Source organism: Bufo gargarizans, chromosome 7 (genome assembly GCF_014858855.1).
Source record: "Bufo gargarizans isolate SCDJY-AF-19 chromosome 7, ASM1485885v1, whole genome shotgun sequence".
Lineage (NCBI taxonomy): Eukaryota > Metazoa > Chordata > Amphibia > Anura > Bufonidae > Bufo > Bufo gargarizans.
The window spans coordinates 187725553-187751908 of NC_058086.1; the positions used below are offsets into that span (position 1 = coordinate 187725553).

At 45.5% G+C, this 26356-nt stretch overlaps 1 protein-coding gene across 1 annotated transcript in view; it reads right to left on the reverse strand.

Moving 5' to 3' along the window:
- Positions 1–4410: 4410 nt before the first annotated feature.
- Positions 4411–26356, reverse strand: part of LOC122944087 (ficolin-1-B-like) — a 257588-nt gene continuing 235642 nt past the window's right edge. The window contains exons 11-13 of the mRNA XM_044302310.1: positions 6338–6467; positions 6010–6144; positions 4411–5238 (exon numbers count right to left, since the gene is read on the reverse strand). Coding sequence (XP_044158245.1) covers positions 4991–5238; positions 6010–6144; positions 6338–6467 — 513 coding nt within the window. The 3' untranslated portion in view covers positions 4411–4990. The remainder of the gene's footprint in view (positions 5239–6009; positions 6145–6337; positions 6468–26356) is intronic.

The following is a 26356-nucleotide window of genomic DNA, read 5'->3' on the forward strand; positions in this document are numbered from 1 at the left end:
CATTAACCTGGCCGCTCGGGACCGAGCCGACGAGGAGAAGACTCTCACTTCTGTGGCTTCACACTTTTTGGATCATCATGGGGGTAAGCACAATGACCTACAAGTTGTAGGCTTAGAAAAAATTTATTCCAATATCAGGGGGACACACATAACACAATGTTTGTTGAAGGCGGAATCCCGATGGATTTATAACCTTGATTGTTTATCCCCACAGGGCCTTAACGAGGAGCTTTTGTTCACAGGCTTTTATGCTAGATGATTTGTTGCACTTTTCAATTGTCTGTTTTTCTTTTCTTTTCTTTCTCTTTTTCTTCTTCAATAATAAAAAAAAAAATTCTTTTGCAATTTCAGATACACGTGTTGTTCACATTACATGTGATCACCTGGTCTTCGACTCCGGGATCGGGTTATCCCTTTCTGCACCTTGGTTGGGAAATCACTTGAATATTGTTCATCACATTGAATCTCACTGGATTACCATGTCTTTTCCTCAAGGACTTCTTTGTTTGCTTGGACTTGTGATGATTAGCCTACTTCAATCTATATATGTCCCCACCTTATTTGTTCTTGACGGTCCTTTGATGCTTCAATCCCTGGTGTGGCCATTATTTGAAGAATAACCCTCTTCGATTCTGGGACTTCGATGTGGGGAGCTGCGGATTTGGGCACGGCGCTTCATATTTGTTTCCTTCTACTTCTCTTCTTTTATAAAATTCTTGTTTCCATTCCTCTTCTCCCTCCCCCTTTCCCTCCTCCTTTTTTTTTTTTTTTTTCCATCGGGGTGATTACTGAGCATATACCATAAAATTTCCAAATTAGACAAAAATTAGGAGTGATTAATAACTAAAATTAAGGGACAAAATGCCTATCCAAGTACTTCTGGATGTAATATCATGTAGCTGACCTAACAGACCAGGTGATTCCCTTGACAGGTAGTTATTTCTGCACATGATCCAATCATAGTATTTACTTTTGGATCTTATTTCTGGGCATTTATATTGCCCCTTAATGCACTAATTAATACATCAAAATTCAAGAAATAAAGTGAAAAATATATAAAAAATAATAGAAAACAAACTCTATAAAATATATAGAAAATATAAAAAATAAACAATAAGAAGTATATACACGAAAAAATTATGAAATAAAATATGAAAATAATATTCATATCAAATATAAAAAATAAAATAATAAAAAAATATTTTTTTTTTTTTTTTTAAATAACAAATGAATATATTATAAAAAAATATAAAAAAATAAAAAAAGAAGGGGGGGGGAAAGTACAAAATTATTAAATAATTACAAATATCAATACAAAAAATCAATTTATTTTCTGGATTTTGTTTATTATCATTATTTGTCACGTTTTCTGTGTGCTTATTAATTCATTTTATTTCGTTTTTGGTATTCTCTCCATGTCTCTATTTCTTGGATTGACATTAGTCTCTTCCTCCTTATTCCAATCTTTGGTCAGAGTCCCCGGTACTGGTCTTTTGTCTATGATAATGGATATATCATGTCTATTGCAAGAAGCTCTTTCCTGCCTTATCTCTTTGCTCCGTGCACATCTGCAGCGCCCCCTCCGTCGCGTCACATACCGGGACCTATGTCATTTCCGGTTATTGACGCGCAGTGGGAGCCTTGTGAGCCGGCACGTGCTGCTACTTCCGGTCTTTGGAACGCAGCACGGGCCGGCTTGGATGGGCGCATGCGCGGACGGCACATCCGGACGCCGTTCGCGTCCCACAATCAATTTACATTTATATCATTGGAGACTTCCCCATTTCGCCCCTCTGTCGCTTGATGATGGCGAGGTGGTCACCGCCCGTCCTTTTCTCCATCAGGAATCAGTGTCCAGCTGCAAGGTAGCAGTATATTGATTACTTTGTATATATATCTGATGATTACCACTAGGAACCAGACACTCCTGAGGAAGCCAGCAAGTCTGGCGATACGCGTTGGGCTCTTCTGCTGACCGCCACAGACACCCCCCATTATGCCATTTCTATGATAAGTATTTATTATCTATTGTTGATGGATTTCATGCACTTTATATCATTATATGCTGATTGATGTGGGGGCTCATATATGAATTTGTGGTGATTCAGATGGGCATGCGCCGATACACGGCTTACATGGCCCAGATTTGTTGTATACAACGATTTTAAAAAACTTTTTTATGCTGTGTCTGTTGCCTTAATAAACTTATATTTTTGTAGATGTGCGGCTCCCATTTCGGTATTCTTTTTCTCTTTTGTTATATTGTGCTTCACATACCGAGGGCCGGCACTCTCCCCTTATATTATTGGATGTGCCCCTATCTTTTTTGATTGCATGCTCTATTGTAATAATAACATTGGTGGCAGTGTGCGGCCCCCGCCCCCCTCCCTCCCTCTATTGTAATAATTTGTTGGCTTCACAGTGTGCGGCCCCCCCCGCCCCCCCCTTCCTCCCTCTATTGTAATAATTTGTTGGTGGCCAGTGTGCGGCCTCCCATCTCCCCCCCCCCCCCGATCATTGGTGGCAGCGGAGTTCCGATCGGAGTCCCAGTTTAATCGCTGGGGCTCCGATCGGTAACCATGGCAACCAGGACGCTACTGCAGTCCTGGTTGCCATGGTTACTTAGCAATAGTACAATAGTAGAAGATTCATACTTACCTGCTGGCCTCTGCGATGTCTGTGTCCGGCCGGGAGCTCCACCTACTGGTAAGTGACAGTTCATTTAGCAATGCGCCGCACAGACCTGTCACTTACCAGTAGGAGGAGCTCCCGGCCGGGCACAGACATCGCAGCAGCCAAGTATGAATCTTCTACTATTGTACTATTGCTAAGTAACCATGGCAACCAGGACTGCAGTAACGTCCTGGTTACCGATCGGAGCCCCAGCAATTAAACTGGGACTCCGATCGGAACTCCGCTGCCACCAATTGGGGGGGGGGGGGAGATGGGAGGCCGCACACTGGCCACCAATGTTGTTAATGCTATAGAGGGAGGGGGGACGATGGGGGGCGCACACTGTGCCACCAACAAATTATTACAATAGAGGGAGGAAGGGGGGGGGGCCGAGTGGGCACACACTGTGCCACCAACGAATTATTACAATAGAGGGAGGAAGGGGGGGCGGGGGGGGGGGGGCGCACACTGTGCCACCAACGAATTATTACAATAGAGGGAGGAGGGGGGGGGGGCCGCACACTGCCACCAACCTATTATTACAATAGAGGGAGGGAGGGGGGGGGCCGCACTGGCCACCAATGATATTCAAACTGGGGAGGGGGGGGGGTTTGCCCCCTGCTGCCTGGCAGCCCTGATCTCTTACAGGGGGATATGATAGTACAATTAACCCCTTCAGGTGCCGCACCTGAAGGGGTTAATTGTGCTGTGGCCCCCTGTAAGAGATCGGGTGCTGCCAGGCAGCAGGGGGCAGTCTTGTACACAGTTTGTAGTGTATTCTAACTAGAAGCGTCCCCATCACCATGGGAACGCCTCTGTGTTAGAATATACTGTTGGATCTGAGTTTTCACGAAGTGAAAACTTAGATCTGAAAAAGCTTTTATGCAGACGGATCTTCGGATCCGTCTGTATGAAAGTAACCTACGGCCACGGATCACGGACACGGATGCCAATCTTGTGTGCATCCGTGTTCTTTCACGGACCCATTGACTTGAATGGGTCCGTGAACCGTTGTCCGTCCAAAAAATAGGACAGGTCATATTTTTTTGACGGACAGGATGCACGGATCACGGTCTCGGCTGCCAAACGGTGCATTTTCCGATTTTTCCACGGACCCATTGAAACTCAATGGGTCAGCGAAAAAAAAAGCGGAAAACGGCACAACGGCCACGGATGCACACAACGGTCGTGTGCATGAGGCCTTAACCTAACCCCTTTTCCACAATTAAAGTGCTCAATGCCCATGGCCCTTCCGCTGCTCCCCTCTACCTGGCGCTGCCTAAGGTGATCGCCTCACCTGGCCTCATTGGTGGTACACCCCTGATCTGGCTGTTCCACTGTCCAAATTTAGCAATTCTGCTTAGTCTATAAGGATCTATGTTGTTTTTAGGACCCATGCACACAGCAGCGTCACAGTACAGAACCATAGACCTGTTCCCTAGATGTATACCTCTACAATACTCTGCATGGCGTCTATAAGGATAAAAACTCTTCTGTGCTATGTAATGTATGAAAGAGGATGGGGCCAACAAGTGCCGGGCCCCCTCCCCAGTGGCCCCACTGCAGCCGCATGGTCTACCTGCGGAGTTTGTACTCCCTTCCCTATAGTGTAATGACTTCAGACAGGATTTCTTCTCATTTAGGCCGAGGAGCTCAATATTCAATATGGCGACAAGCTGGTTTATGTATAAAAGATTAAGGTCATAGTTTTAGTGGTAGAGAAAACGGAGGACAACGTATAGTAGTAGAAAACATTTATTGTAGGAAGTTATGTATTATACATGAGGTTGCATATACAGATCAGCCATATAAAAGATATTTTTATGAATTCTGGGCGCATCATAGATAAAGACAAACACCCTTACACTATAAGCCCATCAATAATTGCGAATACACGTGTTAATATGCCACAAATCACTGGTAAAATTCATGGTATTCATCCCAAAAATTTACTATTTTATTTGTAGGCTAAAAATTAGTGGAGGTCCGAGATCACAGACTTGACCCTTATGCATCCAGCGCCCCAGAAATACCGCTACCCACCACTCAGATAACATGACCACTGATGAAGGTCCACCGTGACCGTTTCGGTCTGGTCAGAAATATTTTGTTGCTGATTCATATATACCACGGGCAAATGGATGATGCAGAGATTATGAAATAAACCTCACTTGAATTGCAAATCAACCTGAGTGCCTCATTACTTTATTACTTACACTTGACCCTCATGACCTGCGTCTATTATACGTCAGATACAGTAATTTAATCTTTCAATGAAGTGATTCATAAGGTCTCTGTTCACATTATACAATATGTATTAAACTGGCCTGAACTTCATTTCTGTTATTTTATAGGAGTAATATTGCCCTTGTCCGCTTTCCCAATTAACTCCATCCGCGTAGCTGGCGTGTTTTCCTCTCAGATACTGCCCGTTCAGATTGGAGTTATGGCAGCTTCCGTACCACCAGGCACCTTTAAACGAAACCGCACAGTTTTGTGGATATTCATCATTGTCTCTGTCTTTGGTTGTGAAAGGGCGATTGTTGTGATAAGAGAGAGAGTCACCTGCAGGCAGGGAAAAAAAGGAACAATAATCAGAATTTCCCTCCAAGACGACACATTGCGACAGAAGCACAGCTGCAAACCACCCTGGTGTGTGGTTTTACTGTAAATCGTTTTTATTTTTTTATGTGTAAAAAAAAAAAAACTGTTTTACGAAAAAATGTAATGAAAAATAATCACCCTTTGCCTCACCCACTTAATCTGACTACTATGATGGACAAAGTTGAACAGCTGTTCATAAACATGGCGCTCGTTCTGAATATCACATTGCTCAATGTAGTTCACACCAGAACACAACCATAACTTTATATCCTGCAGCCATTCACACAGGATATTATAAAACTGTCTGGCTGCAGCCACCACAAGGGGGAGCTCCGTGCATTGGAATATATACAGTTACTACTGAAATCGATGAAAGCTGTACAATCTCTATGCTCTGTGCTTCCACTAGTGGTGGAGAAGCAGCTCATCGCCAGCCACCCCAACCTCCAGGCCCCATAGCAATCGCATGGTCTGCCTCTATGATAGGTAAACCACTGTGTCAGAGCGGCTTTTTCCTGTCGTGGGGGCTGCACATTGGTTGATTCCACCCCTACCGGCCTCTGCAGGGGAAATGCTTCATTAAATTGAGGGCATTCAAATAAATGTAGTATGCTGTACAAGGTCCAGCTTCACTATTCATGCTTGAAAAAAAAAGCCTTGACAAAGTTTTTAGATTTTGGGTCCCATAAGAGATCATTTCATGGGTATCTCTGTGGACAGAAAAGACTTTACCTGCACTGCCTGCAGTGAAAGCGCCAATGTTCAGCTTATAATTGTCATCTTCTCCTGATAGTGCAAACGAAGCATACGTGACGAAAGTGTAATTATTTTCAAAATCTGTCAGATCAACTCGAAGCTGATGAGTTCCTGAAAGGTCAAACACGTGCAAAGTCAGTGCATGGATGAAGAAGTCCTAGCAGATCATACATACTGAGCTGGGTGTCTTTTAAGGGTAGGGAGTGTAGAGATTTGCAGTTCTGTAGAAACTAGCGTCTCATGATAGGCATCAGCAGATTTGTGAACCATAATGACAAAGCTCTGAAGGTGAAGAAGTCATTACCTGTAGACGTAAGGCGATGAATATTATCATTTCCCAGCCAGAATTCACTTAGTTGGTTACCAAACCCTTGCTTGTAGTCTTTCCACTCTCTAAAAAAATTCACAGTGCCATCATACCGTCTCTGGAAAACCTAAAGAGTTGAAAGATGGAAAGGATCAAACATTTCAATGGAATAGCAGGGTAAGTCACTTTTACCTTGAACCACATATTACGTGACTCAGCACTATCTGTGGAGGCATGTGCAGCGAGCCCCTGAGGAGGCGCTTGTAGCTCTAAGGAGGATGTGTCACAGTGTACTCCTTCAGGCCGTCGCTGGCTGGGGTCGGTACAGTGAAGGAGGGGCATTCTATATTCCCTTGGGACCCTCCCTGTAGCCATAAGTTACCCTGCTTGATGGTAGTTTGGGGGGTGCCCCTGATGTTGAATGTCCATGTGGATGCAAGACAGGGCTTGCCAATGTTTGGTGTCAGTAACCAGGCCAGATTAACCAAAGTGAAAGTCTCTCTCTTTACTGTGTACAAAATAGAAGTTGTAGTACATCCAGCAATAATCTGTACACAGTGTAAATCCTTCCTATATGTCCAAACATGAGCTAAGCAAGTAGTTAACAGTAAAGGTCATCAGATTACTCTTTCTTTTGCTAAAGTCTCTGTTACTGGGATCTTTGGCTAGCGACTACAATCTGGCAATCGTGGCTGTAGTGTCCACTAATCTGAAGTGTAGAGGGTGTGTTAACAAGTTACCCCTCTTTGCAGCAGGGTCTGGAATGCTTTATGCTGGGTTATCTTGCTGACTTGCACACTGTAGCCATACAAATCCTCCTGATCTTCCTCTCTTTCATCCTCTGGAGCTTGTGAAGGTACCAAAGGCTCCTGGGCTTGAAGCTGGATTCTGGAGGAGAGGAGACTGTTCCCTACTTCCTTCCTCTCTAAACTCCAGAGAGGGCTGAGCCAGGTGGTTGATCCTAGCCACGCCTGGCTCATGCTTAGACATACTAGTTGTACAGTGCAAACATTAAATAACATTACATGCAAACATTTGCAGATACCCCCTTCCACTGGTGCACTATACATGGTTTTGGCCAGTCATGGTTTCATGCTTACAAAGGCTCTTGGACTGAACTGTCAGTCTGTATGACATATTGCTAAACCTCAGTTTTTCTGACCTCAAATGAAACTTTTCTCTGAAATCTTTTTCTGGCCCCCGGATGAATGGAAAGTATAAGAGAAATAGAGGGTTAGGTCTGCAGTGCTGGGTCGACCTTTCAAGGTGGATATTTGTCCAATATGACAAGTCTAATAGGGCAAGTGCTGGTAAGACAACTCCTTAGTCTGGCTTACGACTAGTGATGAGCGGCATAGACAATATTCGTATTCGCAAATTTTTCGCATAATATTCGCAATAAATTCACGGCTTTAGAATTTGTGATCTCCAGTCATTTTTTTTTGCAATGCGCAAATCGGCACTAATGATGTGCATATTTTTTGCGCAATGCATGCAACTTCACATTTTATCAGGTTTGAGTAGATATTACTGATTGGTGCACTAAGTATTGTTGTGACATCACAGCACTAAGTCTGTAGCATGTATGTATGGACAGCAGAGAAACAGTAATTCCTATCACACTACCTAACACCCTGCACTGAAACCTATCAGCTACACTATATCACTACCTAACTGTCACGGCGGGGAGTGGGGGAAACCCCCCACCGTGTGGTGTCAGAGGGTAAAGGGGATCAGCCTCGCCAAAAAGGAGAGATAAGGGAGCAGGTCACCTCCTACCGTGTCTCTAATCCTTGACTCCTCACCATATGAGCGGACCCCGATGGTGGGACGGCTTATACACTGGATACCTAATATCCTGAGTTGCCCTGGAAATCCCTCACTTAGGAGCAGGGGAGAGACTACCTGTTCATCCACAACACGGAGGAACAAGAGTCTCTAACTAAGGTGAGGCTGCAAGGAGGGGAAACACATACAGCTAAGGCTACTTTCAGACTAGCGTTCGGGTGTCCGCTTGTGAGCTCCGTTTGAAGGGGCTCACAAGCGGTCCCGAACGCATCCGTCCAGCACTAATGCATTCTGAGTGGACGCGGATCCGCTCAGAATGCATCAGTCTGGCAGCGTTCAGCCTCCGCTCCGCTCAGTAGGCGGACACCCGAACGATGCTTGCAGCGTTCGAGTGTCCGTCTGGCCGTGCGGAAGCATGCAGATCCGTCCAGACTTACAATGTAAGTCAATGGGGACGGATCCGTTTGAAGATGACACAATATGGCTCAATCTTCAAACGGATCCGTCCCCCATTGACTTTCAATGTAAAGTCTGGACGGATCCGCTCAGGCTTAACAATATAATGCAGACGGATCCGTTCTGAACGGAGCCACCGTCTGCATTATATGAGCGGATCCGTCTGAGACGGATCCGCTCTGAACGCTAGTGTGAAAGTAGCCTAAAGGAGATGGCAGGTAAGTAAAACCAGTAACACACTTGCCTGCCACAGACAAACTGACTGGAACCCATGCACTAGTGCTGCTGTCCACATCAACATTAAAAGGACACAGCACACACCAAGAACCACACAGGGACCCAAGACATCCAAAGCTGCAATAAATGTGAGACAGGGGAATGTCTTACAAACATGCTGGACATCAAACACCACCAGACATGTAACACCAAAACTAGACATATCAACACCCTCAACATAACCCACTCCATACACATAGGGACAGGAAGGGAAGGAGACACCGGGATAACATTGATGACCACAAGGGTGGCCCTCACTGGACAGATGGTAAAGCAGACAAGGAGCTTCACTCCAGCACACACCAAGGCTGGAGTACAACTGACTCCTGACCTAAAGCCACAGGTATAAGAAGCCCAAGTGACCACACCCAGCAAGGTAGTTAACCCTTACATCACCAAACACAGGAAGGAAGCCACTGAAAGGGGAAGTGCACACACAAGCAAACTAAGCCACACGTTACCACCGGCAACAGCATGTGTGGCAACCATGTCCCGGCAATCACCCAGAAGGCCGAGACACTGCCACTGCATGCTCTCACAGCAACACGTTGCCACGGGCAACCGCAAGTGTGGCAACAGTGTCACAGTGCAAACCAAAGGCCGTGACACTGACTATCTCCCACTAACTATCTGTATTATATATATGAGCTAACTAACTAACTAACTATCTAATGTAATTGGATAAGGAATAGGATCCAGATGAAAGCACAGAGCACAGCAATGACACTGCTCTCTCTCTCAGAACTGCAAAAAAACTGCAGAAAATGGCTGCTGGGGAGGTTCTTATATAGTAAGGGGCAGGCAACTTTCCTATTGGTTGCTAGGGATGTTGCTAAGCTCTGACAAAGCTATTGCAGCCTTCTCATTGGCCCACAAGCAAGAAGGGAGGAAAAAAAAAACTAGAATATTCGAGATTCCAAATATATAGCACTGTATTCTACATCTTTGTGAATTCTCTTTTTTTTTTTTTTTTTTTTTTTTAAATTAATATATCGAAACATTACAAATAGAAGAAAAAAATACAATTTCTCCCCAACCCCAATTCCCTAAAGAAACCCTCCCCTCCCCCCCTGCCTGTGGTGCGTCAAAATAAGACCTTTATCATTGAGGAAATCAAACACAACTAATCAAGTTCTCCAACCACCCCATATCTTAATCCACTTCTCCTCAGCTTCCCTCTGTTTATACATGATTTTCTCATAATTTTTTACCTTAGCAATTAGATTTATCCATGTAATTATATCTGGAGTATATCGGGCAAACCAGGTTCGACTGACCAGCACTCTGGCCAACATCAATATCCTACTCAGGAGGATCTTTTGATACTTATGATTATTTAATTTGGAGAGATCATTAAGCACGAATACTTGTGGTTCAAAAGGGATTCGTATTTTTAGTTTATACATGATACAATTATTTATAGTATTCCAGAAGTTTGTGAGTTCTGGACAAGTCCATATCATATGAAGAAAATCCGCTCCTACGATATCGCATCTGGGGCAGTTAGACGTGTCTCTTAATCCACATTTATTCATCCATAAAGGAGTAATATATAGTCTATGGCAAATATAAAATTGTATTAAAACGTTCTGGGATAGTGAGACTAGGTTCCCAAAAATATTCTCCCACCCTTCTATTTGTAAATTCGGACAATCCACCTCCCACGCTTTTTGTCCTGGTGACTGTGTATCACTAAACCGTGCCTTAAGTAATGACTTATATATATTTGAAATTTTTATTCTAGACAGTGTACCCCCTACCCAATCATTCAAAAAAGACGAATTATCTATATCCAACACCAGTTTATCATCCAAACTGGATAGGACTGAGCGCAATTGAAAATACCTAAACCAGGAAAGGTTTGTTATACTGTGTGTCATCTCTATAAATGGTTTAATTTCTCTATCTTTAACTACCTGTGAAATATACAGAATTTTATTCTTGTGCCAAAATGTGTCAGCTGCACTATCATCTAGCCTTTGTAAGTACAGATTATGCCAAAGAGGCGTAAATGTAAGTGAACCCTTGACCTTCAACCATGTCCTAGTGTCAAGGAACCATGAACCAGACGTACAACAAGAGATAGTGGAAATAAGAAGGCTTTATTGAAAATAAAGCTGTAAGGCAAAAGTCCAAGCGGATGGCTAAACCGAAGCAGGGTCTTGCGAAGCCAGAAGTCGGGAACCAGAAGGGTAGTCAGACGAAGCCAGGATCAGGAACCAGCAGGGTAGTCAGACGAAGCCAGGATCAGGAACCAGCAGGGTAGTCAGACGAAGCCAGGATCAGGAACCAGAAGGGTAGTCAGACGAAGCCAGGATCAGGAACCAGAAGCAGCAGCAGTCTTAGAAGCATGTGAACACAGGAGGACCAAGCAGGGAACTGAAGCCACAGACCTCCTATATATATGAGCTAGGCATCCAGCTCCTCCCAGTGGGAAGGAGAAGCCGCAGGGTGGGAGGCTACAAGAAACCCAGAAACCAAGATGGCCGCCAGCACATGTCAAACGAAGGAGGACAGCAAGAAGGTAAGACCATGACAGTACCTCCCCCTCAAGGGCCCCTCCTCCGCGGAGTAAAGAACGGTTTCTGAGGGAAGCGTGCGTGGAAGGCTCGGAGCAAGGCAGGAGCATGGACATCTGCGGAGGGAACCCAGGAACGCTCCTCTGGACCATAACCACGCCAATGGACCAAAAACTGCACCCGACCGCGGACCAGGCGTGAGTCCAGGATATTGCTCACCTCATACTCCTCACGATTGCCCACTTGGACCGGACGAGGCCGAGGAACCGAGGAAGTGAAACGATTACACACCAGTGGCTTCAACAGGGAGACATGAAACACGTTGGAGATCCGCATGCCAGGAGGAAGCGCGAGGGCATAGGCTACCGGGTTTACCCTGCGAAGCACTCGGAAGGGACCAACAAAGTGAGGCGCCAGCTTGGGAGTGGGCACTCGAAGGTTGAGGTTGCGGGTGGACAACCATACGCGGTCTCCGACCTGGTAGGAAGGAGCGGGCGCTCGTCTGCGATCAGCCTGGAGTCTCTGGCGCTGCGCAGAGACCTCAAGGGACCTCTGGATCTGTACCCAAGAAGCACGTAGGACGGAAAGGTGATCCTCCACAGCCGGAATATCCTGGGGAGAGAATACCTCCGGTAACACGGCAGGTTGAAACCCATAATTGGCCATGAAGGGAGACGTCCCAGAGGAAGAGTTCACCGCCGTGTTCCTGGCAAACTCAGCCCAAGGCAGGAGGTCAACCCAATTGTCTTGGTGATCGGAGACATAGCAACGAAGGAATTGCTCCAAGGCCTGATTGGATCGTTCTGCGGCCCCATTGGACTGAGGGTGGTAGGCCGAGGAGAAGGAGAGATGAATCCCCAACTGGGAGCAAAAGGCGCGCCAGAACCTGGACACAAACTGACTCCCCCGATCCGACACAATCTCCTTGGGCAACCCGTGCAACCGGAAGACCTCCCTGGCAAAAATCGAGGCCAACTCTTGTGCAGAGGGTAACTTCTTGAGAGGAACACAGTGGCACATTTTGGAAAACCGATCCACAATCATGAGAATGACCGTATGGCCTCGGGATGCAGGGAGGTCCACAATGAAATCCATCCCCAGGTGTGACCAAGGACGCTCCCCGGTGGCTATGGGTTGCAAAAGGCCCAACGGAAGGTGCCGAGGGGACTTACTCTGGGCACAAACGGAGCATGCCGCTACATATGCGGCGATGTCGGAACGTAGAGAAGGCCACCAGAACAGACGTGAAACAGCCCAGGACAGCTGATTCTTACCAGGATGCCCCGCGGCCTTGGAGTTATGGTAGGTCCGCAACAACCGAGTGCGCAACTCCTCAGGCACAAAACATCTGCCGTTGGGTCTCCCAGATGGAGCACCAGATTGAGCCGCCAAAATCTGCTCACCCAGGGGAGAGGTCAGGCTGGTGCGAATGGCGGCCAGGATCTGATTCGGAGGTATGACCGAAGTCGGAATCGACTCCTCCCCGGACAGCTCGGAGTACTGCCGTGATAAGGCATCCGCTCTGATGTCCTTGGAACCGGGTAGGTAGGAGACCACGTAATTAAAACGTGACAAGAACAGAGCCCATCTGGCCTGACGTGGTATCAATCTCTTGGCCTCAGAGAGGTAGGTCAGATTCTTGTGGTCCGTCAGGATGAGAACCGGAACCACCGAGCCCTCGAGCAAGTGCCTCCATTCTTTAAGGGCCTGCACGATGGCCAATAACTCCCTGTCACCAATCTGATAGTTGCACTCCGCGGAAGACAGTTTCCGGGAGTAAAACCCACAAGGAAGCAGAGGACCCTCTGGTGTTCTACGCTGGAACAGGAGGGCGCCTACTCCCGTATCAGACGCGTCCACCTCGAGGACAAAAGGCAACCCAGGGTTGGGATGTGACAGAATCGGAGCCGACACAAAGGCGGACTTTAGAGCCTCAAAAGCTCGGATGGCCTCGAGCGGCCAGACCTGGGGATTACTGCCCTTCCTGGTCAGATCCGTGAGAGGCTTGGCTAGCATGGAAAAGTCCCTGATGAACTTCCGATAATAATTGGCGAAGCCCAAAAAGCGCTGCAGGGCACGAAGCCCACTGGGCTGGGGCCACTGTAAGACAGCCGAAACCTTCTCAGGATCCATGGAGAACCCCTCAGCGGAAATGATGTAACCTAAGAAGGTTACCTGGGATCGGTGAAATTCGCATTTCTCAAGCTTACCGAACAGCTTGTTCTCTCGTAAGCGTTGCAACACTCGTCTGACATCCAGAATGTGGGCCTCCATGGATTCAGAATATACCAAGATGTCATCCAAATAGACCACCACACACTGCTGCAACAGGTCACGGAAAACATCGTTGATGAATTCCTGGAAGACTGCGGGCGCATTGCACAACCCAAAGGGCATAACCAAGGATTCATAATGACCGGTCCTGGTGTTAAACGCGGTCTTCCACTCATCGCCCGCCTTGATCCTTACCAGGTTATATGCCGCCCTCAGGTCGAGTTTGGTAAAGACCGTGGCCCCTTTGAGGCGATCGAACAGCTCGGAAATCAAAGGTATCGGGTAAGCGTTCTTGATCGTGATGCGATTGAGACCCCTGTAGTCGATGCAAGGCCTCAACTCACCGCCCTTCTTTTTCACAAAGAAAAATCCAGCCCCTGCCGGGGACGAGGATTTGCGAATGTGTCCGCGTGAAAGCACCTCCCTCACGTACTCCTCCATGGCCTCATTCTCCGCTACCGACAGTGGATAGACCTTGCCACGAGGAGGAACGGCACCAGATTGTAACTCTATGGCACAATCGTATGGGCGGTGCGGAGGTAGGGCAACCGCGCGCACTTTATCGAATACATCCCGGTACTCCTCGTATTCAGGAGGCAACAGAGAGTCCGAGGAAGTACACAGCAACTTGACAGGCCCATGGATGCAACTGGCCCCACACTGCGGTGACCACGAGAGGATCTCGGCCGATCTCCAATCGAAAGTCGGATTATGCTTCTGGAGCCAGGGGTACCCCAAGACCACCGAGTAGTGTGGAGACGAAATAACCTGGAGACAGACCGACTCTCTGTGAACGGCACCAATGGCCATCCCCACTGGAAGGGTCTCCTGAGTCACGTGTGGCGGCAGAAGGGGTCTGCCGTCTATCGCCTCAAGAGCCAGTGGGGAACCTCGAGGCTGCAGAGGAATGGAATTGGCGGCAGCGAACACACTATCAATGAACAAACCACCAGCACCAGAGTCCACCAACGCCTGGGTCGTCACCGAGCCCCCGACCCAGGAGAGAACAACAGTAATCAGTGGTTTGTCAACACGGGAAACCGGGGACGAGGAGACTCCACCCAAGATCTGCCCCCGACAGGATCTCAGGTGCGAGCGTTTCCCGGACGGTTCGGGCATGCCAACCGAAAATGCTCACCGAGACCACAGTACATGCATCGGCCCTCGCGTCTCCGGAGTACCCTCTCCCCCTCGGACAGGCGAGCAAACCCCAGCTGCATGGGTTCACCCCCAGACAAGTCATCCCCAGGAGGCGTGGGAGGAGAGGGAGGCACGGGTGGGACAGCAAACGTAGGCGCCAATCTGTTAGAAGACCTCTGCAGGCTCTCCTTAATGGAAGGTCTCTCCCTGAGTCTGGTGTCAATCAAAATCAGGAAAGAAATAAGGGACTCGAGCTCCACTGGTAGGTCCTTAGCTGCAACCTCATCCTTCAAGGCATCCGAGAGACCATGAGAGAAAGCAGCGACCAGAGCCTCATTATTCCAGCCCACCTCTGCTGCCAGGGTACGAAACTCAATGGCGTATTCAGCTACGGATCGTGAACCCTGTCTGATGGACATAAGGAGCTTCGCAGCAGAGGCAGCACGAGCCGGCACATCGAATACCTTCCGAAGAGAAGCAAAAACCGGAAAACTCGGCAACCACCGGATTGTTGTTCTCCCATAAAGGGCTGGCCCAGGCCAAGGCCTTGTCCGAGAGCAGCGAGATCAAGAAGCCCACCTTTGATCTCTCAGTAGGAAAGGCATGTGGCAGCAACTCGAAATAAATGCCCACCTGGTTAAGGAAACCTCGGCACTGAGTTGACTCTCCCCCAAAGCGCTGTGGAAGGGGGGCAGAACCGGTCATACCCCAAAACACCGCAGGCGCAGCAACAGGTGTCGGGGTAGACTCTGGCGCAACAACCGGAGCGGCAGTAGGAGCGGGCCCAGGAGCGACAACCGACCCATCGGCAACGGAAGCTAAATGAGCCGTGCGTTCAAGCAGGGTTTGCAACGCCACAGCGAACCGACCCAACAGGTGATCCTGCTGATCAAGTCTGGCAACCAGCGTAGGTAGCGAGGATGGCCCTGTACCGTCAGAATTCATGGCTTGGTCCTAATGTCAAGGAACCATGAACCAGACGTACAACAAGAGATAGTGGAAATAAGAAGGCTTTATTGAAAATAAAGCTGTAAGGCAAAAGTCCAAGCGGATGGCTAAACCGAAGCAGGGTCTTGCGAAGCCAGAAGTCGGGAACCAGAAGGGTAGTCAGACGAAGCCAGGATCAGGAACCAGCAGGGTAGTCAGACGAAGCCAGGATCAGGAACCAGCAGGGTAGTCAGACGAAGCCAGGATCAGGAACCAGAAGGGTAGTCAGACGAAGCCAGGATCAGGAACCAGAAGCAGCAGCAGTCTTAGAAGCATGTGAACACAGGAGGACCAAGCAGGGAACTGAAGCCACAGACCTCCTATATATATGAGCTAGGCATCCAGCTCCTCCCAGTGGGAAGGAGAAGCCGCAGGGTGGGAGGCTACAAGAAACCCAGAAACCAAGATGGCCGCCAGCACATGTCAAACGAAGGAGGACAGCAAGAAGGTAAGACCATGACACCTAGTTGTAGCCCACACTTTCAGGAGTAGTTTTATAGTCTCTCTGTAGCCCCACTCATAACTCTTTAATAAACCAGATTCCAACAAGGTAAAAATATTATTGTGGGCATGGCTAGTTACCAACTTCCCCAGCAATGCACTATTCTTTGATTCATAGCACCTCAATAACTGGGCTGCAATAAAGTACCCTTTAAAGTAAGGGAGATTTAAGCCCCCGCACTCCACAGATTTATACAAATATTCCAGCTTTATTCGAACTCGCTTTCTTCCCCATATTAAATCATTAATTATTCTTTCCATGAGTTTAAAATATTTGTCTTGTATCCAAATAGGTGCATTCCTGAGGACATAAAGAAATTGTGGTAGTTTCACCATTTTAACTAGTGAAACTCGGTCAGCTCTGGATAGGGGAAGTCTCAGCCAGATCCCTATTTTAGCTCTAGTCCTTATCATTATGGGAATCAAATTGAGTTGTACAAAATTTTCAACCCGAGGTGATATAGTCAAACCCAAATATTGAAAAGTATCAACAATGTCTAACTGTGTCACAAGAACCTCTTTCTGTGGCAGGGGGTCTATTGGCATCAAGCTGGTCTTGGCCCAGTTTATAAGAAGACCAGACACCTCACCAAATGCTTTAACCATTTGAATAATCCTAGGAAGAGTGATTTCCGTATGGTCTATAAAAAACAGAACATCATCCGCATATAAGGAGATACGGTCTTGTACTCCTAGCGTACCAAATCCTTTAACCTGATCCTCCTGCCTGATGGCCATCGCAAGGGGATCGATATAAATATCGAATAATAAGGGAGATAATGGACAGCCCTGCCGCGTGCCTCTTTTTAAATCAATACTACTACTCAGATTTCCATTAAGACTCGAAGTGCCGATATTCGCGATAGAAATTCGCGATTAGAATTTCCGCGATCAACACTGCTTACGACCTGCAGCATTGGCAACTTTTTTGTTGCTTTGTTTGTCTAGTCACTCACATATTTTAAGACTATTAATACAAGCTTCCAGCAGGACTGTTAATCCAGAGAAATAGATTTGCTAATCTATCCATTTCTGGTGATTACGTGCCTGCTAAGCATATTAGGGAGCTGAGAATGCGTACATTCCTGATTTTTTTTTCTTTAAAGAGTATCTGTCAGCAGGGCCAACCCTATAAAACCAGTCATGATGCATGGAGGTGTTAATCTTGCTGGGTCAACTGACACCTTTCTTATGTTTCTCTGAAGCGCCATTACTGATTAATACTTGTTTTAATTTTCATGCACATGAGCTTATTCGAGCATCAAGGGGCAGACCAAGCTCCTCAGAGCACCAGATCATCAACGACCCGCTACTCCTGCAACACCCGCCTTTCCCATTGATTGACAGGTCCACGTATTTTAAGGGCCATGATTGCAGAATTGGCACGTGCGCACAGCATATGCTTTTGCTGCCTAAGCAGCACAGATACATACATGTGGCGATGACGTCCAGATCTGTGGGGAGGATTATGACATGGGATATACTGACATCACAATCCTTGCGCACCTTCAGACTTCATCATCAATGCGCAGTAGGCATCTGTGCTGTGCATGTGCTGATCCTGCAGGCAACATGACAGTTACTAGATTAACAGGACCAGATGAGATGCCTGGCTATTTCAATCAATAGGAAATGGGGGTTTTAGGAAGAGCAGGAAGGTCAAGATCTAGTGCTCGAGGGTCTTGGCCCACCACTTGGTGCTCCAATAAGCTCATTTGTATGAAAATAAAAACAAGTATTACACAGTAATGGCGCTTCAGAAGAACATAATAATGGTGTTATTTTACTCAGCCAGATCAACCCGAACAGGCATCATGCCTGGTTTAACCCCTTAAGGACCGGGCCATTTTTCACCTTAAGGACCAGGCCATTTTTTGGAAATCTGAAATGTGTCACTTTATGTGGTGATAACTTTAAAACGCTTTTACTTATCCAGGCCATTCTGAGATTGTTTTCTCATCACATATTGTACTTCATGACAGTTGTAAAATTGAGTCCAAAAATTGCCAAACATTTGAAAAATTTGCAAATTTTCAACTTTCAATTTCTCTACTTTTGTAATAGATAGTAATACCTCCAAAAATAGTTATTAATTTACATTCCCCATATGTCTACTTCATGGTTAGATCATTTTGTGAATGCCATTTTATTTTTTAAGGGCCATTACAAGGCTTAGAAGTTTAGAAGCAAATCTCTAAAACCCACTTTTTAAGGACCAGTTCAGGTCTGAAGTCACTTTGTGAGGCTTACATAATAGAAACCACCCAAAAATGACCCCATTTTACAAACTACACCCCTCAAGGTATTCAAAACTGATTTTACAAACTTTGTTAACCTTTTAGGTGTTCCACAAGAATTAATGAAAAATAGAGATAACATTTAGAAATTTCACTTTTTTGGCAGATTTTCAATTTGAATCAATTTTTTCCAGTTACAAAGCAAGGGTTAACAGCCAAACAAAACTCAATATTTATGTTCCTCATTCAGTAGTTTACAGAAACACCCCATACAGGTCCTTCTCAAAAAATTTGCATATTGTGATAAAGTTCATTATTTTCTGTAATGTACTGATAAACATTAGACTTTCATATATTTTAGATTCATTACACACCAACTGAAGTAGTTCAAGCCTTTTATTGTTTTAATATTGATGATTTTGGCATACAGCTCATGAAAACCCAAAATTCCTATCTCAAAAAATTAGCATATCATGAAAAGGTTCTCTAAACGAGCTATTAACCTAATCATCTGAATCAACTAATTAACTCTAAACACCTGCAAAAGATTCCTGAGGCTTTTAAAAACTCCCAGCCTGGTTCATTACTCAAAACCGCAATCATGGGTAAGACTGCCGACCTGACTGCTGTCCAGAAGGCCATCATTGACACCCTCAAGCAAGAGGGTAAGACACAGAAAGAAATTTCTGAACGAATAGGCTGTTCCCAGAGTGCTGTATCAAGGCACCTCAGTGGGAAGTCTGTGGGAAGGAAAAAGTGTGGCAGAAAACGCTGCACAACGAGAAGAGGTGACTGGACCCTGAGGAAGATTGTGGAGAAGGACCGATTCCAGACCTTGGGGGACCTGCGGAAGCAGTGGACCGAGTCTGGAGTAGAAACATCCAGAGCCACCGTGTAAAGGCGTGTGCAGGAAATGGGCTACAGGTGCCGCATTCCCCAGGTCAAGCCACTTTTGAACCAGAAACAGCGGCAGAAGCGCCTCACCTGGGCTACAGAGAAGCAGCACTGGACTGTTGCATGTCATTCGGAAATCAAGGGTCGAGAGTCTGGAGGAAGACTGGGGAGAGGGAAATGCCAAAATGCCTGAAGTCCAGTGTCAAGTACCCACAGTCAGTGATGGTCTGAGGTGCCATGTCAGCTGCTGGTGTTGGTCCACTGTGTTTTATCAAGGGCAGGGTCAATGCAGCTAGCTATCAGGAGATTTTGGAGCACTTCATGCTTCCATCTGCTGAAAAGCTTTATGGAGATGAAGATTTCATTTTTCAGCACGACCTGGCACCTGCTTACAGTGCCAAAACCACTGGTAAATGGTTTACTGACCATGGTATTACTGTGCTCAATTGGCCTTCCAACTCTCCTGACCTGAACCCCATAGAGAATCTGTGGGATATTAGGAAGAGAAAGTTGAGAGACGCAAGACCCAACTATCGAAGCATCCTGGGCCTCCATAACACCTCAGCAGTGCCACAGGCTGATTGCCTCCATGCCAAGCCGCATTGAAGCAGTCATTTCTGCAAAAGGATTCCCGACCAAGTATTGAGTGCATAACTGAACATAATTATTTGAAGGTTGACTTTTTTTGTATTAAAAACACTTTTCTTTTATTGGTCGGATGAAATATGCTAATTTTTTGAGATAGGAAATTTGGGTTTTCATGAGCTGTATGCCAAAATCATCAATATTAAAACAATAAAAGGCTTGAACTACTTCAGTTGGTGTGTAATGAATCTAAAATATATGAAAGTCTAATGTTTATCAGTACATTACAGAAAATAATGAACTTTATCACAATATGCTAATTTTTTTAGAAGGACCTGTATGTGGTCATAAACTGCTGTACGGGCACACGGCAGGGCGTAGAAGGAAAGGAACGCCATACGGTTTTTGTAAGGCAGATTTTGCTGGACTGTTTTTTTGACACCATGAAGGTTTTTTTTCTGTTTTTTTCATATAAAATAACGGGAAAGGGGCTTTTTTTCTTCTTTTTTTACTTTATTAATTGTATTACTTTATTAATTTGATTGAATGCCAGTCAGCAGCATAGAATGGGTTAATCCGCAGCGATCGTTGATACGGGGGGGGGGGGGGGGTCACAGCAGGCACTCTTCTCCCATCACCGCCCGCTGCACGGCGGTGGTCGTAAATACACAGGGTGTACCTGTATTTTGTATATTTTTATATTTCTGCTTAAATGTGATGTGAAACTTCATCAGTTTTTCACATACTGTAAATCTTGTAGACTCCACCAATCCACATTCAGACAGACTGTGTACAAATGGAGGAAAATCAAGACCATTATTACCCTCCCCAGGAGTTGTTGACCAACCGAGATCATGCAAAGATCCAGGTGTGTAATACTCTGCAAGGTCACAAAGGAACCCAAAGTAACCTCTAGGCAACTAAATGCTTTTATCACATTAGCTGATGTTCATGAGTCCACCATCAGGAGGACACTGAACAACAATAAAGTGCATGGCAGGATTGCAAGGAGAAAACTGCTCTCCAAAAAGAACATTGCTGCCAGTCTGCAGTTTGCTAAAGATCACCTCGACAAACCAGAAGGCTACTGGAACAATACTTTGTGGATGCATGAGCGCAAATCAGAAATTTTTGGCTTAAAGGGATTTTGTTAACACATACCTTGAAATTAGCCCCTTATGGACCTCCGCTGTATATATATCGTATATGTATGGCGGAGGTCCGGCCCCAAACATGGCGCCCGCTCGCGTGAGCAGCGGGTGCCATAGCCGCCGGGTTTTTGCTATTTTAAATAGCAGAGACCCATGGCACATGTATGTGATCAGCCATAAGGCTGATCGCATACATTTTACCCCTCAGATGTCGTGGTCAAATGTGACCACGGCATCCGATCAGACCGGAAGCGGAAGTCACGCGCTTCCGGTCCGGTAAACGTGTTCCCTGGCTGAGATCGGGGAACCTGTTACTACTCTAAAATATACTGAAGCCTCCTTTCCTTAAAATAAAAATACTTAACCAAGAAAAAAAAATAAACATCATGGGCATCGCCACGTGTGAAAATGCCCATATAATTAAAATGGCGTAACGGGAAAAAAAAAATTAAACAGTCAATTTGCCATTTTTTTTTTATTAACATATCCTCTAGGACTTTGTCGCCGGCCGAACATAGTGTTCTATCTAAAGGACTATCATTCTGTCCAAAGAACTCGTTCCATCATTTTTCGTTTGACCAAGACCTTAATAGGTTTTACAGGTCATTACACCGTAAAGCACATTTTATGCACGCTCAGGACTCTAATGGATCTTATTCATCACAAATGTTGAACTGCTTATCCATTTCTAAATTGGGTCTTAGAAACAGAAGTTATTTTATGCCACCTAAGATATATCATGGAGTAGAAGCCTTTATTAATCTAGTTGATAAGGAGATTCAGAACAGTATCAACTATTTAAAAAAAGGCAAATATCCTTTTTATTCCAACCTCTCCAATGTCAAATCCACTGCACTCTATACTTTAAAAAAAGATAAGTCCATCTCCATTAAACCCGCCGATATAGGGGGTGCAGTTGTAGTTTTGAACACCTCATACTACATGCAAGAAATTTGCAGGCAATTATCTGATTATGACACATATGAACTGACTAACATCAATCCCACCTTCAGAATACAAAAAGAAATAGAAGCATTCCTGGATCTACACCTGACACAAGGTACAATCGATAAAGCTACATTTTCCTTTCTCCGTAATGAGCATCCAATTTTTCTATATCTTACCTAAAACACACAAAAACCTTCAGAAACCACCAAGACGTCCAATAGTCTCATCTACAGACTCAATTCTTACACCACTTTCAATCTTTTTGGGAAAAATATTGACTCCATTGACACGACTTACGAAATCCTATTGTCACGGCCACGGTTATGGCCGTGACTCCTTGGGAGCCGCATACAGTTGCCCGCGGTTTGGGTTGTTGTTTCAACCGCAGCTTGAGGCATGATGTTGTTTGCCTCAGGTGCGGTTGCCGCGGACAACAGGTATGTGTGCGGTTCCCTTGGAGTTTGTGTGCGTGTATGTATGCACTGTTGCTTGTCTGTGTGCACTCTGTGTATTGTGTGGTGTGCACTGCACCTTTCCTGCACTGTGGTTGCCCGTAGCAACGTTTGGTGATGTGTACATGTGGTGGCAGTGTCCCGGCCTTTGGGCTGACTCCCAGGACACGGTTGCCACCCATGTCGTTGCCAGCGGTAACAACCACAGTGTGTTTGTTGTGTTTGGACACTGTTTCTTTAAGTTGGTGTTTTCCCTTTCCTGTGGTGCGGGAAGGGTTAACTCTCTTCCCAGTGTGTGTGATGTCACTGGGTGTGTCTGACCGGTGGGTGTGGCCACTTAGGCCTATATAGCTTATGTCTTTGGCATGGCTCAGGAGGTTGCTTCAGTCATGCTTTGCTGTAGCAGCCTCCTGTGATTTCTATCTCCTTGTAAGGGCCACCCTTCCGGTCATATGTTATTATTGCGTGATTTGTTGTTGATGTCCTGTGTCTTTGCTTTTTGTGCAGCTATGGATGTCCCTGGTCCCTGTGTGTCTCCATGCAGGTAGGAGACAGGGTCAGTGTTAAGGACGCAACAGGAGGTGACCTGCTCCCTAATTCTGTTTTCCTGGCGAGTAGCGACTGGACATCTTCCGCCACCGCACGGCTGAGGATTTCCCCCATCCTCAGCCGTGACACCTATTTATTGGATACCTCTCATTTTCTTAAAATGATCTCCACATTACAATGCATTACACCTGGTTCTCTACTAGTTACCTTAGATGTAAACAGCCTGTACACCTCAATTCAACACGAAAAAGGAATACGTGCAACTTCCTCGCTTCTACAAACATCCTCACTAAACGCAACCCAACAGTCCTTTTGCATTCAGCTATTGCGTTTTGTTCTGTACAACAATTTTTTTTATGTTTGGTGACGAGTATTACATTCAAAAGAAGGGGACCGCTATGGAGGCAAATGTAGCCCCTTCCTACACCAACATCATCATGGCAAAGTTTGAGGATGATTTTATATACCGCCATGCATTATATCAGAAACATGTGCCATCATGGCACAGATACATTGATGATATTTTCTGTATCTGGACAGGTGATAGAGAGTCATTTAATATATTTCACACTTACCTCAATGACCTCCAATTTACGGCCCATATCAATGAGACTAGTTGTCACGTACCGGGTACCAGACCGGCCCAACGCCGGGCCGTAATGAGCATAAATCGCCACCTGAAGCCTGCAAGCACATCCACGCACGAACACGAAACTTTCGCTGCCACCACCCATCAGTTATAAGGTCGACAGGACACCCCTGAGTGTTCCACACGAAAGCAAGCCTCATGGAAAAACAACATACAGCCTCAGACTGCACACACACTCTTCATGGAGCTAACAGGTTCTTAAGGGTACAAGACAAACCATCAAATTTTTAGGTTTAATGTATAAAAAATAGACAGTACTTGGTTCCAAAAAAATATTCTCAAAAGAGACATACATAAATGGCAAACAATTGTAAAATATTAAGGAGAAAACAAAGAAAGTTCTAATACTTAACATTTGTGTGGTAAAAGTCCTTTCCTCCCAGGAGATTTGGGCAGAGTAAACACAAACCAATTCGATTGGATCTTCCACATTGTGACACCCAAATATCCAGGGAATGCATTTTTATGCCTTCTCTCCAGGGGCAGGCTAAGGGGGATACTCACTCCTACCTCTAGCTTAGCCCCTCTGGGCCAAGCTACATTACCCATGCAGCTGGCCCCCTGGCCAACTAGGGAACAAGTATGAAAATATCAAAAAGATAGTTTCCCAGTTGCCCTGGTGAAGATACAGACCCCTTCTTCATAATCAATATCTCATCGTTCTGAGTCCAGGACGCTCGGAAGATGAGATCCTTATTTTAAGAAGATGAAGGCGAGTTGATATGCCATGTCTGGTATCCATGCGTTGCCCTCATCATACCAGAGATAATAAGCAAAATTTTTCGGACATCCGATCCTGAACAAGTTATGAAGGATTACGGATTATGGTTCATGCTCTGGTTAGGAAGCCCCAATGCTGACACAAGGCGCCGGAGAGTCTGCTGTCCCCTGTCTTGAGTGTGACCAGCAAACGGGTCCATTCTCGTTAGCATCTCTGTGCTAACTACACCCTGGGAAGCAGGCTGCTGTTTTTCCCAGGTATGAAGTAGACATCTCAGCCTATATGCAGCCTTAAACCAATTCATCAGTGGCTGCTGGCTTGCCAACACAAATACATAAAAACATACTGTATATATATGTGAATCACACCAGAACATGTTACACCACAACATATAACCATAAAACATATATTATCACAGCAAACATTATAATAACTAGGAATAAGGTGGTCCTTATTCCTGACACTAGTATAAATTTTTTGGACACTACTATCATCAAAAACCCAGATGGAACCCTAAGTATAGATCTATACACCAAACCCACCGATAGAAATACACTTCTACTGTATTCTAGTTGTCATCCCAGGAACACTAAGAACTCTCTACCTAGATCCCAGTTTACCTGGGTGACCAGGATAGTCAGTGATCCCATTTAAAAAAAACATGCGCCTAGTAGAAATGTCTAAAAAATTTTAAGCATGTGGTTATCGGGTGCAAGGTACCACATGGAACCGAACCAGAGTTTGGGAGATGTTTTTTATAGTATAAATCAATTTCTGAAGTTATTATGCGGAGTAATAACTTCGGCTCATTGGAGCCAATACATTCTAATACTGTACAGAGCGTTCATTCCATAAAGTATTGAAACAAAGTTTTATGCAAATCGACTTTGGATGTTTCAGCTTAAGTCGATTCGCTCATCCCTAGTAATGATGAATGGGCTAAAATTCCTCCAAGCCGATGTGCAGCATTAATGAAATTAACAAAAATGTTTAGCTAAAGTTTTTGTGCATGAGGGGGTCACACCAGATACTGAAAGTAAAGGTTCACATACTTTTGTCACTTACACACATGTAATATTGGATAATTTCGCTCAATATATAAATGACCAAGTCTTATATTCTAGGCTCTTTTGTTTGATTTTCTTATCTCAATCTATTTTTAAGACTCAAGTGAAACTCTGATCTAGTTTTAGGTCACATTTATGCAGAAATAGAGAGAATGCTGAAGGGTTCACAAATTTTTAAGTACCACTGTAACTTTGGTGGTACAGGTGCCGCTTTTTCCTAGAGGTTGTGGGAAGGCGCAAGGGTTCATTGTTGACGGAAGGTATGTGTCATCGAGGTTCCTGGCCTCGGTGAAGTAAGAGCCGGCCTTTTTAGGTGTCAGCGGCAGCTAATGCTGATTGACAATTTGCTATTTTAGTATGGCTGTATAGCTGATCCGGGATGGCTCTTACTGGGAGTAGTCAAAGTGATGGGTGGGTGACTACTCCCCACGTTCCAGGCCGGGTCTTGACTGGCCTATAAAAAACCCAGCCAGCAGTGTCAGCTGTGAGTGATTACCTCTCTCTGACAGAGGAGCTCTGGCAATCGCTTGTGTAGTAACGGAGCCCTGTGCTGGGCTGAAAAGCTGAGACCTGTGTGTTGGGAGAGCAGGCCACCTAAAGCCTGCATTTTTGACTGCTGCAGGCAGATCTGCCGACAAGGTGACTTTTTTTTTGTTATGCACAAACTTTCTACTTGGTGTGAACAAAAGTGTTTTTGTTTGACCTTATGTATGAATAAACACGGACATTTGAATTACGAACTTGTACTTTGCCCCTGTACTGCACCCGCTTATCCCAACTACCAGAGCGAATCCCCAAAAGGTTCACTTTAAGAAAAAAAAC